Below are 17250 nucleotides of genomic sequence, written 5' to 3'. Positions count from 1 at the left end.
TTAAAAAAAAAAATTAAAAAAATTAGAAAAAAAAATTTACCCTAGGGGTGACGGAGTTTTTTCAAGGTGGCAAATTTGATCTCGGTATCCATAAGCCGGGTGCAAATTTGATTTGCTCTCCAGCGCTGCAGATGCCCTTAATACCTAAACTCCCAAGCTCGAAAAAAGGGGGATTTTCCATACAAAATTTTAGACGCGCCACGCGCAAAAATGGGAAAATGACGAAAAACCCAGTTTTTATTTTCAAAAAATCGTATCTCAAAGTATTTTTTTTTGTATTTATTAAGGACCTTTTAACTATGAGTATTTCGTGCCCTGTTTAATCTTTACACTTTTCCATACATCTCAGTAGCCTTTAAATTTTTTTCGCCATATCTCGATCATCAGCCAAGGTTTCCCTGACGTTGGATGGTACTCCAGTTCGTCGTCTCTGCTCTCCAAACTCAGGGCATTCCGCTAAGATGTGTTTCACCGTCAGTGCCAAATTGCACCTTGTGCAACCCCTGACTGAAAAGTCCGTCAGACGTCCGTCGTTTGTCGTCCGTGCAATTGTACGACGTCGCACGACAATGTCGTGCGACTTTCGCACGAATGTCATACGTTTTTGCACCAAAATGTCGTATTTGTCGTGCGATCGATCATCGAAATTGTACGACATTCGACCGACGTCGCACGGTTTTGTTATTTAGAATGTCGTGCTATTGTCGTATGCTGTCATTTCGGATTTTTAGGTTATGTTGCAGTTGAAATAACCGCTGTTTTATTTTTATTGTTTTTTTTATTCAATCTGTCAAAATTTTACAAAAATATTCACTTGTTCACCTAATTTCACTTGCGGACCGCCGATTCTTCTCCAACTTGGCTTCCTTCGGGATTTGCCTTGACCGCAGCTTCCGGTTTGGATATTGGTATTCTTCCGAGGCGGCTTGGTCGTGTTGGACATTTGCTCCTCGGCGAGCTGATCGAAACCCGGATGCGACGCCAATCTTGGATCTCCGACGGATTGATGTTTACCGGAGTACGAGGAAACGTGGCTGCTTCCGTGGGTTCTACGAAAGCCACGCGGGACCACACGGGGACGCATGGTATCCGGCAGGATCAGATTGGAAAATGTGTGTTGCCCTCGTTGTTGCCTGAAAAAATATATCATCAGTCAACAATTGGCAAGAATTTATTAATTAAATTCTGATTTCAATAATAATAATAATAATAAAATTTCAAGACAATAAAATTTCAAATATGTATTATTGAACTGTAAAAGAAAAACTAAATTTATGAATTATCAAAATTTTATCATTTTAGAACAATTATACATGAAGACATCTAAAATAATTTGATTTGAAAACGTATAAAACTCAAAGTATTGCAAATAGTTTTAAAATCTGAAACTATTATAGTTATTTAAAAATGTACCAAATTTGAGAATGCTTAAAAAAAATTAATGATCAATCGTTTACAAATATCAGCATTTTTGGTATGACCCAATCTCATCAATCAAATCATCATCATCATCAAATTCAAATTTTAAAATTCTAAAATTCTTAAATTTTAAAATTCTAAAATTCTAAAATTCTAAAATTCTAAAATTCTAAAATTCTAAAATTCTAAAATTCTAAAATTCTAAAATTCTAAAATTCTAAAATTCTAAAATTCTAAAATTCTAAAATTCTAAAATTCTAAAATTCTAAAATTCTAAAATTCTAAAATTCTAAAATTCTAAAATTCTAAAATTCTAAAATTCTAAAATTCTAAAATTCTAAAATTCTAAAATTCTAAAATTCTAAAATTCTAAAATTCTAAAATTCTAAAATTCTAAAATTCTAAAATTCTAAAATTCTAAAATTCTAAAATTCTAAAATTCTAAAATTCTAAAATTCTAAAATTCTAAAATTCTAAAATTCTAAAATTCTAAAATTCTAAAATTCTAAAATTCTAAAATTCTAAAATTCTAAAATTCTAAAATTCTAAAATTCTAAAATTCTAAAATTCTAAAATTCTAAAATTCTAAAATTCTAAAATTCTAAAATTCTAAAATTCTAAAATTCTAAAATTCTAAAATTCTAAAATTCTAAAATTCTAAAATTCTAAAATTCTAAAATTCTAAAATTCTAAAATTCTAAAATTCTAAAATTCTAAAATTCTAAAATTCTAAAATTCTAAAATTCTAAAATTCTAAAATTCTAAAATTCTAAAATTCTAAAATTCTAAAATTCTAAAATTCTAAAATTCTAAAATTCTAAAATTCTAAAATTCTAAAATTCTAAAATTCTAAAATTCTAAAATTCTAAAATTCTAAAATTCTAAAATTCTAAAATTCTAAAATTCTAAAATTCTAAAATTCTAAAATTCTAAAATTCTAAAATTCTAAAATTCTAAAATTCTAAAATTCTAAAATTCTAAAATTCTAAAATTCTAAAATTCTAAAATTCTAAAATTCTAAAATTCTAAAATTCTAAAATTCTAAAATTCTAAAATTCTAAAATTCTAAAATTCTAAAATTCTAAAATTCTAAAATTCTAAAATTCTAAAATTCTAAAATTCTAAAATTCTAAAATTCTAAAATTCTAAAATTCTAAAATTCTAAAATTCTAAAATTCTAAAATTCTAAAATTCTAAAATTCTAAAATTCTAAAATTCTAAAATTCTAAAATTCTAAAATTCTAAAATTCTAAAATTCTAAAATTCTAAAATTCTAAAATTCTAAAATTCTAAAATTCTAAAATTCTAAAATTCTAAAATTCTAAAATTCTAAAATTCTAAAATTCTAAAATTCTAAAATTCTAAATCTAAAATTCTAAAATTCTAAAATTCTCAAATTCTAAAATTCTAAAATTCTAAAATTCTTAAATTCTTAAATTCTGAAATTCTGAAATTCTGAAATTCTAAAATTCTAAAATTCTAAAATTCTAAAATTCTAAAATTCTAAAATTCTAAAATTCTAAAATTCTAAAATTCTAAAATTCTAAAATTCTAAAATTCTAAAATTCTAAAATTCTAAAATTCTAAAATTCTAAAATTCTAAAATTCTAAATCTAAAATTCTAAAATTCTAAAATTCTAAAATTCTAAAATTCTAAAATTCTAAAATTCTAAAATTCTAAAATTCTTAAATTCTTAAATTCTGAAATTCTGAAATTCTGAAATTCTAAAATTCTAAAATTCTAAAATTCTAAAATTCTAAAATTCTAAAATTCTAAAATTCTAAAATTCTAAAATTCTAAAATTCTAAAATTCTAAAATTCTAAAATTCTAAAATTCTAAAATTCTAAAATTCTAAAATTCTAAAATTCTAAAATTCTAAAATTCTAAAATTCTAAAATTCTAAAATTCTAAAATTCTAAAATTCTAAAATTCTAAAATTCTAAAATTCTAAAATTCTAAAATTCTAAAATTCTAAATTCTAAAATTCTAAAATTCTAAAATTCTAAAATTCTAAAATTCTAAAATTCTAAAATTCTAAAATTCTAAAATTCTAAAATTCTAAAATTCTAAAATTCTAAAATTCTAAAATTCTAAAATTCTAAAATTCTAAAATTCTAAAATTCTAAAATTCTAAAATTCTAAAATTCTAAAATTCTAAAATTCTAAAATTCTAAAATTCTAAAATTCTAAAATTCTAAAATTCTAAAATTCTAAAATTCTAAAATTCTAAAATTCTAAAATTCTAAAATTCTAAAATTCTAAAATTCTAAAATTCTAAAATTCTAAAATTCTAAAATTCTAAAATTCTAAAATTCTAAAATTCTAAAATTCTAAAATTCTAAAATTCTAAAATTCTAAAATTCTAAAATTCTAAAATTCTAAAATTCTAAAATTCTAAAATTCTAAAATTCTAAAATTCTAAAATTCTAAAATTCTAAAATTCTAAAATTCTAAAATTCTAAAATTCTAAAATTCTAAAATTCTAAAATTCTAAAATTCTAAAATTCTAAAATTCTAAAATTCTAAAATTCTAAAATTCTAAATTCTAAAATTCTAAAATTCTAAAATTCTAAAATTCTAAAATTCTAAAATTCTAAAATTCTAAAATTCTAAAATTCTAAAATTCTAAAATTCTAAAATTCTAAAATTCTAAAATTCTAAAATTCTAAAATTCTAAATTCTAAAATTCTAAAATTCTAAAATTCTAAAATTCTAAAATTCTAAAATTCTAAAATTCTAAAATTCTAAAATTCTAAAATTCTAAAATTCTAAAATTCTAAAATTCTAAAATTCTAAAATTCTAAAATTCTAAAATTCTAAAATTCTAAAATTCTAAAATTCTAAAATTCTAAAATTCTAAAATTCTAAAATTCTAAAATTCTAAAATTCTAAAATTCTAAAATTCTAAAATTCTAAAATTCTAAAATTCTAAAATTCTAAAATTCTAAAATTCTAAAATTCTAAAATTCTAAAATTCTAAAATTCTAAAATTCTAAAATTCTAAAATTCTAAAATTCTAAAATTCTAAAATTCTAAAATTCTAAAATTCTAAAATTCTAAAATTCTAAAATTCTAAAATTCTAAAATTCTAAAATTCTAAAATTCTAAAATTCTAAAATTCTAAAATTATAAAATTATAAAATTCTAAAATTCTAAAATTCTAAAATTCTAAAATTCTAAAATTCTAAAATTCTAAAATTCTAAAATTCTAAAATTCTAAAATTCTAAAATTCTAAAATTCTAAAATTCTAAATTCTAAAATTCTAAAATTCTAAAATTCTAAAATTCTAAAATTCTAAAATTCTAAAATTCTAAAATTCTAAAATTCTAAAATTCTAAAATTCTAAAATTCTAAAATTCTAAAATTCTAAAATTCTAAAATTCTAAAATTCTAAAATTCTAAAATTCTAAAATTCTAAAATTCTAAAATTCTAAAATTCTAAAATTCTAAAATTCTAAAATTCTAAAATTCTAAAATTCTAAAATTCTAAAATTCTAAAATTCTAAAATTCTAAAATTCTAAAATTCTAAAATTCTAAAATTCTAAAATTCTAAAATTCTAAAATTCTAAAATTCTAAAATTCTAAAATTCTAAAATTCTAAAATTCTAAAATTCTAAAATTCTAAAATTCTAAAATTCTAAAATTCTAAAATTCTAAAATTCTAAAATTCTAAAATTCTAAAATTCTAAAATTCTAAAATTCTAAAATTCTAAAATTCTAAAATTCTAAAATTCTAAAATTCTAAAATTCTAAAATTCTAAAATTCTAAAATTCTAAATTCTAAAATTCTAAAATTCTAAAATTCTAAAATTCTAAAATTCTAAAATTCTAAAATTCTAAAATTCTAAAATTCTAAAATTCTAAAATTCTAAAATTCTAAAATTCTAAAATTCTAAAATTCTAAAATTCTAAAATTCTAAAATTCTAAAATTCTAAAATTCTAAAATTCTAAAATTCTAAAATTCTAAAATTCTAAAATTCTAAAATTCTAAAATTCTAAAATTCTAAAATTCTAAAATTCTAAAATTCTAAAATTCTAAAATTCTAAAATTCTAAAATTCTAAAATTCTAAAATTCTAAAATTCTAAAATTCTAAAATTCTAAAATTCTAAAATTCTAAAATTCTAAAATTCTAAAATTCTAAAATTCTAAAATTCTAAAATTCTAAAATTCTAAAATTCTAAAATTCTAAAATTCTAAAATTCTAAAATTCTAAAATTCTAAAATTCTAAAATTCTAAAATTCTAAAATTCTAAAATTCTAAAATTCTAAAATTCTAAAATTCTAAAATTCTAAAATTCTAAAATTCTAAAATTCTAAAATTCTAAAATTCTAAAATTCTAAAATTCTAAAATTCTAAAATTCTAAAATTCTAAAATTCTAAAATTCTAAAATTCTAAAATTCTAAAATTCTAAAATTCTAAAATTCTAAAATTCTAAAATTCTAAAATTCTAAAATTCTAAAATTCTAAAATTCTAAAATTCTAAAATTCTAAAAATTCTAAAATTCTAAAATTCTAAAATTCTAAAATTCTAAAATTCTAAAATTCTAAAATTCTAAAATTCTAAAATTCTAAAATTCTAAAATTCTAAAATTCTAAAATTCTAAAATTCTAAAATTCTAAAATTCTAAAATTCTAAAATTCTAAAATTCTAAAATTCTAAAATTCTAAAATTCTAAAATTCTAAAATTCTAAAATTCTAAAATTCTAAAATTCTAAAATTCTAAAATTCTAAAATTCTAAAATTCTAAAATTCTAAAATTCTAAAATTCTAAAATTCTAAAATTCTAAAATTCTAAAATTCTAAAATTCTAAAATTCTAAAATTCTAAAATTCTAAAATTCTAAAATTCTAAAATTCTAAAATTCTAAAATTCTAAAATTCTAAAATTCTAAAATTCTAAAATTCTAAAATTCTAAAATTCTAAAATTCTAAAATTCTAAAATTCTAAAATTCTAAAATTCTAAAATTCTAAAATTCTAAAATTCTAAAATTCTAAAATTCTAAAATTCTAAAATTCTAAAATTCTAAAATTCTAAAATTCTAAAATTCTAAAATTCTAAAATTCTAAATTCTAAAATTCTAAAATTCTAAAATTCTAAAATTCTAAAATTCTAAAATTCTAAAATTCTAAAATTCTAAAATTCTAAAATTCTAAAATTCTAAAATTCTAAAATTCTAAAATTCTAAAATTCTAAAATTCTAAAATTCTAAAATCTAAAATTCTAAAGTTCTAAATTTCTAAAATTCTAAAATTCTAAAATTCTAAAATTCTAAATTCTAAAATTCTAAAATTCTAAAATTCTAAAATTCTAAAATTCTAAAATTCTAAAATTCTAAAGTTCTAAAATTCTAAAATTCTAAAATTCTAAAATTCTAAAATTCTAAAATTCTAAAATTCTAAAATTCTAAAATTCTAAAATTCTAAAATTCTAAAATTCTAAAATTCTAAAATTCTAAAATTCTAAAATTCTAAAATTCTAAAATTCTAAAATTCTAAAATTCTAAAATTCTAAAATTCTAAAATTCTAAAATTCTAAAATTCTAAAATTCTAAAATTCTAAAATTCTAAAATTCTAAAATTCTAAAATTCTAAAATTCTAAAATTCTAAAATTCTAAAATTCTAAAATTCTAAAATTCTAAAATTCTAAAATTCTAAAATTCTAAAATTCTAAAATTCTAAAATTCTAAAATTCTAAAATTCTAAAATTCTAAAATTCTAAATTCTAAAATTCTAAAATTCTAAAATTCTAAAATTCTAAAATTCTAAAATTCTAAAATTCTAAAATTCTAAATTCTAAAATTCTAAAATTCTAAAATTCTAAAATTCTAAAATTCTAAAATTCTAAAATTCTAAAATTCTAAATTCTAAAATTCTAAAATTCTAAAATTCTAAAATTCTAAAATTCTAAAATTCTAAAATTCTAAAATTCTAAAATTCTAAAATTCTAAAATTCTAAAATTCTAAAATTCTAAAATTCTAAAATTCTAAAATTCTAAAATTCTAAAATTCTAAAATTCTAAAATTCTAAAATTCTAAAATTCTAAAATTCTAAAATTCTAAAATTCTAAAATTCTAAAATTCTAAAATTCTAAAATTCTAAAATTCTAAAATTCTAAAATTCTAAAATTCTAAAATTCTAAAATTCTAAAATTCTAAAATTCTAAAATTCTAAAATTCTAAAATTCTAAAATTCTAAAATTCTAAATTCTAAAATTCTAAAATTCTAAAATTCTAAAATTCTAAAATTCTAAAATTCTAAAATTCTAAAATTCTAAAATTCTAAAATTCTAAAATTCTAAAATTCTAAAATTCTAAAATTCTAAAATTCTAAAATTCTAAAATTCTAAAATTCTAAAATTCTAAAATTCTAAAATTCTAAAATTCTAAAATTCTAAAATTCTAAAATTCTAAAATTCTAAAATTCTAAAATTCTAAAATTCTAAAATTCTAAAATTCTAAAATTCTAAAATTCTAAAATTCTAAAATTCTAAAATTCTAAAATTCTAAAATTCTAAAATTCTAAAATTCTAAAATTCTAAAATTCTAAAATTCTAAAATTCTAAAATTCTAAAATTCTAAAATTCTAAAATTCTAAAATTCTAAAATTCTAAAATTCTAAAATTCTAAAATTCTAAAATTCTAAAATTCTAAAATTCTAAAATTCTAAAATTCTAAAATTCTAAAATTCTAAAATTCTAAAATTCTAAAATTCTAAAATTCTAAAATTCTAAAATTCTAAAATTCTAAAATTCTAAAATTCTAAAATTCTAAAATTCTAAAATTCTAAAATTCTAAAATTCTAAAATTCTAAAATTCTAAAATTCTAAAATTCTAAAATTCTAAAATTCTAAAATTCTAAAATTCTAAAATTCTAAAATTCTAAAATTCTAAAATTCTAAAATTCTAAAATTCTAAAATTCTAAAATTCTAAAATTCTAAAATTCTAAAATTCTAAAATTCTAAAATTCTAAAATTCTAAAATTCTAAAATTCTAAAATTCTAAAATTCTAAAATTCTAAAATTCTAAAATTCTAAAATTCTAAAATTCTAAAATTCTAAAATTCTAAAATTCTAAAATTCTAAAATTCTAAAATTCTAAAATTCTAAAATTCTAAAATTCTAAAATTCTAAAATTCTAAAATTCTAAAATTCTAAAATTCTAAAATTCTAAAATTCTAAATTCTAAAATTCTAAAATTCTAAAATTCTAAAATTCTAAAATTCTAAAATTCTAAAATTCTAAAATTCTAAAATTCTAAAATTCTAAAATTCTAAAATTATAAAATTCTAAAATTCTAAAATTCTAAAATTCTAAAATTCTAAAATTCTAAAATTCTAAAATTCTAAAATTCTAAAATTCTAAAATTCTAAAATTCTAAAATTCTAAAATTCTAAAATTCTAAAATTCTAAAATTCAAAATTCTAAAATTCTAAAATTCTAAAATTCTAAAATTCTAAAATTCTAAAATTCTAAAATTCTAAAATTCTAAAATTCTAAAATTCTAAAATTCTAAAATTCTAAAATTCTAAAATTCTAAAATTCTAAAATTCTAAAATTCTAAAATTCTAAAATTCTAAAATTCTAAAATTCTAAAATTCTAAAATTCTAAAATTCTAAAATTCTAAAATTCTAAAATTCTAAAATTCTAAAATTCTAAAATTCTAAAATTCTAAAATTCTAAAATTCTAAAATTCTAAAATTCTAAAATTCTAAAATTCTAAAATTCTAAAATTCTAAAATTCTAAAATTCTAAAATTCTAAAATTCTAAAATTCTAAAATTCTAAAATTCTAAAATTCTAAAATTCTAAAATTCTAAAATTCTAAAATTCTAAAATTCTAAAATTCTAAAATTCTAAAATTCTAAAATTCTAAAATTCTAAAATTCTAAAATTCTAAAATTCTAAAATTCTAAAATTCTAAAATTCTAAAATTCTAAAATTCTAAATTCTAAAATTCTAAAATTCTAAAATTCTAAAATTCTAAAATTCTAAATTCTATTCTAAAATTCTAAAATTCTACATTCTAAAATTCTAAAATTCTACATTCTAAAATTCTAAAATTCTAAAATTCTAAAATTCTAAAATTCTAAAATTCTAAAATTCTAAAATTCTAAAATTCTAAAATTCTAAAATTCTAAAATTCTAAAATTCTAAAATTCTAAAATTCAATTCTAAAATTCTAAAATTCTAAAATTCTAAAATTCTAAAATTCTAAAATTCTAAAATTCTAAAATTCTAAAATTCTAAAATTCTAAAATTCTAAAATTCTAAAATTCTAAAATTCTAAAATTCTAAAATTCTAAAATTCTAAAATTCTAAAATTCTAAAATTCTAAAATTCTAAAATTCTAAAATTCTAAAATTCTAAAATTCTAAAATTCTAAAATTCTAAAATTCTAAAATTCTAAAATTCTAAAATTCTAAAATTCTAAAATTCTAAAATTCTAAAATTCTAAAATTCTAAAATTCTAAAATTCTAAAATTCTAAAATTCTAAAATTCTAAAATTCTAAAATTCTAAAATTCTAAAATTCTAAAATTCTAAAATTCTAAAATTCTAAAATTCTAAAATTCTAAAATTCTAAAATTCTAAAATTCTAAAATTCTAAAATTCTAAAATTCTAAAATTCTAAAATTCTAAAATTCTAAAATTCTAAAATTCTAAAATTCTAAAATTCTAAAATTCTAAAATTCTAAAATTCTAAAATTCTAAAATTCTAAAATTCTAAAATTCTAAAATTCTAAAATTCTAAAATTCTAAAATTCTAAAATTCTAAAATTCTAAAATTCTAAAATTCTAAAATTCTAAAATTCTAAAATTCTAAAATTCTAAAATTCTAAAATTCTAAAATTCTAAAATTCTAAAATTCTAAAATTCTAAAATTCTAAAATTCTAAAATTCTAAAATTCTAAAATTCTAAAATTCTAAAATTCTAAAATTCTAAAATTCTAAAATTCTAAAATTCTAAAATTCTAAAATTCTAAAATTCTAAAATTCTAAAATTCTAAAATTCTAAAATTCTAAAATTCTAAAATTCTAAAATTCTAAAATTCTAAAATTCTAAAATTCTAAAATTCTAAAATTCTAAAATTCTAAAATTCTAAAATTCTAAAATTCTAAAATTCTAAAATTCTAAAATTCTAAAATTCTAAAATTCTAAAATTCTAAAATTCTAAAATTCTAAAATTCTAAAATTCTAAAATTCTAAAATTCTAAAATTCTAAAATTCTAAAATTCTAAAATTCTAAAATTCTAAAATTCTAAAATTCTAAAATTCTAAAATTCTAAAATTCTAAAATTCTAAAATTCTAAAATTCTAAAATTCTAAAATTCTAAAATTCTAAAATTCTAAAATTCTAAAATTCTAAAATTCTAAAATTCTAAAATTCTAAAATTCTAAAATTCTAAAATTCTAAAATTCTAAAATTCTAAAATTCTAAAATTCTAAAATTCTAAAATTCTAAAATTCTAAAATTCTAAAATTCTAAAATTCTAAAATTCTAAAATTCTAAAATTCTAAAATTCTAAAATTCTAAAATTCTAAAATTCTAAAATTCTAAAATTCTAAAATTCTAAAATTCTAAAATTCTAAAATTCTAAAATTCTAAAATTCTAAAATTCTAAAATTCTAAAATTCTAAAATTCTAAAATTCTAAAATTCTAAAATTCTAAAATTCTAAAATTCTAAAATTCTAAAATTCTAAAATTCTAAAATTCTAAAATTCTAAAATTCTAAAATTCTAAAATTCTAAAATTCTAAAATTCTAAAATTCAAAAATTCTAAAATTCTAAAATTCTAAAATTCTAAAATTCTAAAATTCTAAAATTCTAAAATTCTAAAATTCTAAAATTCTAAAATTCTAAAATTCTAAAATTCTAAAATTCTAAAATTCTAAAATTCTAAAATTCTAAAATTCTAAAATTCTAAAATTCTAAAATTCTAAAATTCTAAAATTCTAAAATTCTAAAATTCTAAAATTCTAAAATTCTAAAATTCTAAAATTCTAAAATTCTAAAATTCTAAAATTCTAAAATTCTAAAATTCTAAAATTCTAAAATTCTAAAATTCTAAAATTCTAAAATTCTAAAATTCTAAAATTCTAAAATTCTAAAATTCTAAAATTCTAAAATTCTAAAATTCTAAAATTCTAAAATTCTAAAATTCTAAAATTCTAAAATTCTAAAATTCTAAAATTCTAAAATTCTAAAATTCTAAAATTCTAAAATTCTAAAATTCTAAAATTCTAAAATTCTAAAATTCTAAAATTCTAAAATTCTAAAATTCTAAAATTCTAAAATTCTAAAATTCTAAAATTCTAAAATTCTAAAATTCTAAAATTCTAAAATTCTAAAATTCTAAAATTCTAAAATTCTAAAATTCTAAAATTCTAAAATTCTAAAATTCTAAAATTCTAAAATTCTAAAATTCTAAAATTCTAAAATTCTAAAATTCTAAAATTCTAAAATTCTAAAATTCTAATATTCTCCAATTCCAAAATTCTAAAATTTTAAAATTCTTTTTTTTTTTATTTTAGAGTACCTCAATACCAAAATATTTAATTCAATTCGTGATATTTTTATAACTCCTGACTATAACTAAGTATAACTTAGACCATTTTTTTTTATTTATACTTTGTAAAATCCTTGAAAATTTTCAAAAATGATAGATTGTAGATTTTTTCCAATTTAAAATTTAAGAATTTTTAGATTTTTTTTAAAGAATTTTTAAAAGTTTAAAGTTTTTAAAAGAAATTCAAAACTTTTACATTTTTAAAACTTAAAAAAAATATTTTGTATAATTTTTGTACTTTGTTTTTTTTTTCATTTTTAAAATTTTTATAATTTTTAGAATTTGTATTTTTTTATTTAAAAATATGAATAATTTGAATTTTAGCATTTTTAGAATTTACAATTTTGGAATAATATAACTGATAATTTTTAGAATTTTCAAATTCGTGCGATAAACGTTTTGGAAATTTAAGAACTTTATAATGTTAGATTTTTAGTATTTATGAATTGAAGAATTTTAGTATTTAAGAATTAGAGAATTAGTATTTAATTTTTTGTCAATTTCAATATTTCATATTTTAGAATTTTATTTTTTTAAATATTTGAAGACTTTGAGAATTTTAAGAATTAATAAATTCAAAAATTTTAAAATTATTACAATTTGCACAAAATCAAGAAATTAAATAAATTTAGAATTTTCAAATTCTTGCATTCTTAAGTTCTGGAATGCTAGAATTTTAAATAAGGAAGAAAAAGTTTCTAATTTAATTTTACAATTATCAAATCAAATCAGCGTTGAAGTTTTTTTTAAGCTTTTGTATTTTAGATTTTTTTATTTTTCTGTTTGAAATTATTGAATTGAAAAGTTAAGAATTTGTGATGTTCCATTCATCCTATTTTTAATTTTGATCGTCCAATCGCACTTCCAGAACACCTCCTCCATCGTTTCTAAAACATGACTCACCAATCGCTTCCTCAGTCTTCTGGAATGGCACGCCCTCCTCCTCCTCTTCCTCCTATACCGCTACGAAGACCGAAATCTGGAATACAAGACACTTTGATTCGGTCGGTCGCCCACTCCGGCCGGAACATTCCGGCAGAAAAAGTAATTCAGCCTAGAACACAACTTACCTTTAAACTGTCCAAAGTATTCCCAAAGCCTAAAACCAACAACTCGGTTCGACTCGGTTGCAATCAAGTCCGAACAAGATCAACTGAAGAGAACTGTCAAACTGTTTGCGATAATCGACGTCGAATTGAAGGTAAATCGATGGAAAAAACAATGTCGAGCATGTCGAGTGTTTGTCGCACGTTTGTCGTCCTTTCGACCAATCGATATCGAAACGGTGAAATCAAAATCGTGCGACAACTCGTACGACGTGCGACATTTTTCAAACAGGGATCCTGAGTGTTGTCCGAATGACGTCTTCCTTTCTCGATCCAACAAATACATCTCGATAGGGTAGTACCGAGTTCTTCACCTCTCGTAGTTTGTTGCCCACTTTTCCGCTCCATTCCGCATTCCAGCGCCAAACAGCCCTCTTCTTGATCACCGTCCTGAACTCCTTGAATTCTACGCTTCTGTCCCAGATGTTTCTGTCGTTCAATAACTGCTTTGCTTCTTCATCTGCCTTCTCATTGCCTGCTATTCCTACATGACTTCACCCACATGTAGATTATCTCCGTGCCATTACATTCTGCCTGATTGTGTAGGATGTTGATCTCGTCCTTCCATCTGCATTTGGTTTTTCGTTTCCCCAAAGCCGTGATGGAACTCAAGGAATCTGTACAGATGAGGTAGGTCCCACGCGATTCTGACCAATTATCCACCTGAGCGCTTCAGTGATCGCACCACACTCCGCAGCAAAGATACTGCTCAGATCACTGATTATTCTTCGAACAACCAAGTCCCCTCTAACCATCGCGTAACCGACCCTGCCATCTTTCTTTGATCCATCGGTGAATATTGTTTTACACAAGCGATATTCCGTGTTTCTTCGGGACACGAAGATCTCCTTCAGTAGTGTTGAAGTTATGCTCCGGCTCGTTCAGCTTCGAGTAATGATTTGTCTATCCGGATCCGTCTGCGTTCCCAGGGGGGACACGATGGTAATGTAACCGATGGCAGTTCCTGCCCCACTCTTTACTGTGACTCTGTTTGTATCGCGTTAAATAGCATGCAGGAATATACTTGAGTTATTGGGCGGAGCTTCTCTACTCCCACTGGCTAGGGCAAACAAAAGCCAAGACACCCTAGCAGTACGCAGCCAGTTCCATACCCCCACGATTGCTACCCCACAAGAAGGAGTCTACAAAGGAAACCGACGTTGATAACAGTTTGGTAGCCGATTGGTAGCAAGGATTGACAGAAGTCTGGTTGACGGCAATACCGTAGATGACTTGCGAAGTCAAGAACCGGGAATCGGTCTATTTGCCCGAAGGACCCGTAACCAGACAGACCGGCCTAGAAGTCTGTCGAACAGCAGGTAATTGCCGCCGTAAAACCAAGTGTGACCCAGTACTTATGTGTCCTGTGAAAAGGACCCCTCAATGTTTGACCCTTAGTGTCATCCCTGGTCGACGGAGTGCCGTCGAAGCCGGACGTTTCGGACGCTTCCGTGGAACCCAACAACCCCGATGTGTCCACGTCCTTGGTGCTCGATTACGGGCAATGTTCCGGCCAACCTCAACACCGGCCGAAGACCCAATCCGTCACCATATTGGATGGAGCACAGGACGTTCGGACGGGTCCACCAGAAGCCACGCGCATCAACCGCTACCGAGTTCCAGGATCGGGAACCGTGATCCTTGTAAGCGACCGGAGGTCGCGTAATCATCATCCGGAGGAGATTTCTGGAAGGAGGAGATGCTGGGTGATCGTCGAGCTACTGGGGCCCCAAGAACCCGGAAGGAACAGGTCAGGATCTTTGTAAGCGACCGGAGGTCGCGTAATCGTCATCCGGAGGAGATTGCTGGAAGGAGGAGAAGCTGGGTGATCGTCGAGCTACTGGGGCCCCAAGAACCCGGAAGGAACAGGTCAGATAGATGATAAGAAAGTGGGAAAGTTGAGGATAGGAAAGGGGAAGGAAGTTAGTAGGAGGAAGTGGGAAAATAAAAGTGTGCACAAAAGTTAATTAAAGTGGTGTTTCGTTTGGTAGCTCAAGTGTTTTCCTGTGTCCGATTAGTCTAGTGTGGATAAGCGTGCCGACCTTGAGGTGTTTTTGTAGAGTCCCTATACTGAGGAAGGTCTCGGCGAACCAGATGTTACAGTAATGTGAATATCTTCAGCTCGGGTAACGGTAGTTCCAGCTCTTCAAGTATCGCCTTTCCTCTTGTTTCAGCAGTTTCCACTCCACGGTGCGGACCTCGATGCCTAGTCGAATTTCACTCCTCTCCTGAACTGTTGCTATCGTAGCTGCTCTCGGTGCTGCTTCCTGCTGATTGTGAGTCGTCTTCTGTTGGCTGGGTTATGCTCTGTGCTGATATGGCTGCTTTTCTGGCGGCGTAGATCGCTGTCCGCTGTTCAAAGAACACTCTGTTTCAGCTTGGAGACTATCTACAGAGCTAGTACGGAACGCACCACAGAAAGCTCTCAAGCCTGTGTTGTGTGTTGGCTCGAGGATCTTCAGGACGTTGTCACTGACGGCAGTTGTTATAGGTGCTGCGTACAGAATTTTCTCCAACACTCTGGCTCTGTACAGCTTGATTAGAGTCTTTCTATCTCCACCCCATGACCTAGATGCTACACAACGGATTAGCTGGACTCGTTGTCGGCAAGCCGCTTTCACTTCCTCCCTGTGTGTCTTGAACAGTAAATGTTGATCCAGGATAACGCCCAAACATCGGTGCTGCTTTTTGGTTGGGATCAGAGTCCCATTCATTTTCCCAGTGCTGCTCTGCTCGGTGGTTTCCGCGTTCCGTAGCTTCTAAAGATGACCGTAGCGCTTTTCTCCGCAGAAATTTTAAATCCCGTTGAGTTCTGCCAGCAGTACAACATCATCTGCGTACAAGAGTGTTGTTATGCTGGGCGGCATCCGTGCTACCAAGGTGTTGATAGCCACCAAGAACAAGGTGACGCTCAATACTGATTACTGATCCTTGGCAGAGGCCTGTTTCCATGATCTTGCTTCGCGACAGCTGGCCGTTCACAAAAACTCTAAATGAGCGATTTTCCAGCATTCGGTCCAAGAATTTCAACATCAGCCCTTCTATGTTGCAGTCACGCAGTTGGTTTAAGACCAGTCTTCTCCAGGTGGTATCGTACGCCTTGGTAAGAGTATTGGAAACATAACTTCACCACTTTTAGATATATTATGTAAAATTTTCCTAGGAATTAGGTAAAAATATTTTCAGACATAGGCTCTTCGGTCCCGAGACCTTCAAAACAGCATTTTAAGTTTGCATACGACCTTTTCAAATGTTAAGCTAGATTTTTGAAACTTCTTACTATTTTTCCCAAATAGCCAAACTAATCACCTTTCTTTTGCGCCTAAGACAGCTAAAATCGGATGCAATGACGCGGAGATATGATTTTGATTTTGAAAAAGTGGGTTTTGCGAAAATCGACGAAAATTGCCATTTTTCGGACCACCCTAACACGGCGTAGGTCACCCCAATGGCCAAACAAAAAAAATACGGGTCTAATAATTTCGGCCAGGAACCCCCAGAAAAAAATTGAGCCCGATAGGAGAACTTTTATTTTGAATCATGCTGTTTTCGTGGGGAATTGCTGTATATTCAAGCTTCAAATGCAGTGGTTAGTTCTAATATCTGAAATAACAATTTTCTTGCAGCTCCAGTTGTTGAGGATGATTCCGCTAACACGTCTGCTATATCAGACGATGAAGCTCCCATTTCGAGACATACAGAGTTTTCCAGTGATGCGGAACATAATCTAACATGTTGTATTTTGATGCTGGATATTTTATTGAAACAAGTGCGACTGAAGAACTAAACTTGATAAACGCAAATAGTAAATTTTGGTGTATTTATTTTTACAGATGGAATTACAAGAGATTGAACAACATACAGGAATTTATACAAATGTTTCAGAAAGTATCTGCCGACTTCTAAAATGTATGGTAACAGCAGCAAAAGTTGGCTTGGGAAACCATATCTGCTCATCCAAGGTACATGAACATTATTTTCACACCCATTTTTTTTTTAAATTAAACTATAAAATTATTAATCCAAATCAAGGAATGCGGTTATTGTGAAGCATCCGTAATGTGGCATCAGCTCTCGACAAAGCTTGTGCAGTATTTAGCGCCACTAAATCCAGTGCGTCCACCTGATGTAACGTTTAAATATTT

At 23.6% G+C, this 17250-nt stretch overlaps 1 protein-coding gene across 5 annotated transcripts in view; it reads left to right on the top strand.

Moving 5' to 3' along the window:
- Nucleotides 1-17250, top strand: part of LOC120417925 (protein unc-79 homolog) — a 217400-nt gene that overhangs the window by 32191 nt on the left and 167959 nt on the right. For all 5 annotated transcript variants that reach the window (XM_039580162.2, XM_039580161.2, XM_039580163.2 and 2 more), the window contains exons 7-9: nucleotides 16732-16874; nucleotides 16939-17067; nucleotides 17138-17233. In XM_039580162.2, the coding sequence (XP_039436096.1) occupies nucleotides 16732-16874; nucleotides 16939-17067; nucleotides 17138-17233 (368 nt within the window). The remainder of the gene's footprint in view (nucleotides 1-16731; nucleotides 16875-16938; nucleotides 17068-17137; nucleotides 17234-17250) is intronic.

The sequence above is a fragment of the Culex pipiens genome, chromosome 2, assembly GCF_016801865.2.
Source record: "Culex pipiens pallens isolate TS chromosome 2, TS_CPP_V2, whole genome shotgun sequence".
NCBI classification, from domain to species: domain Eukaryota; kingdom Metazoa; phylum Arthropoda; class Insecta; order Diptera; family Culicidae; genus Culex; species Culex pipiens.
This window is presented reverse-complemented; position numbering and strand designations above follow the sequence as displayed.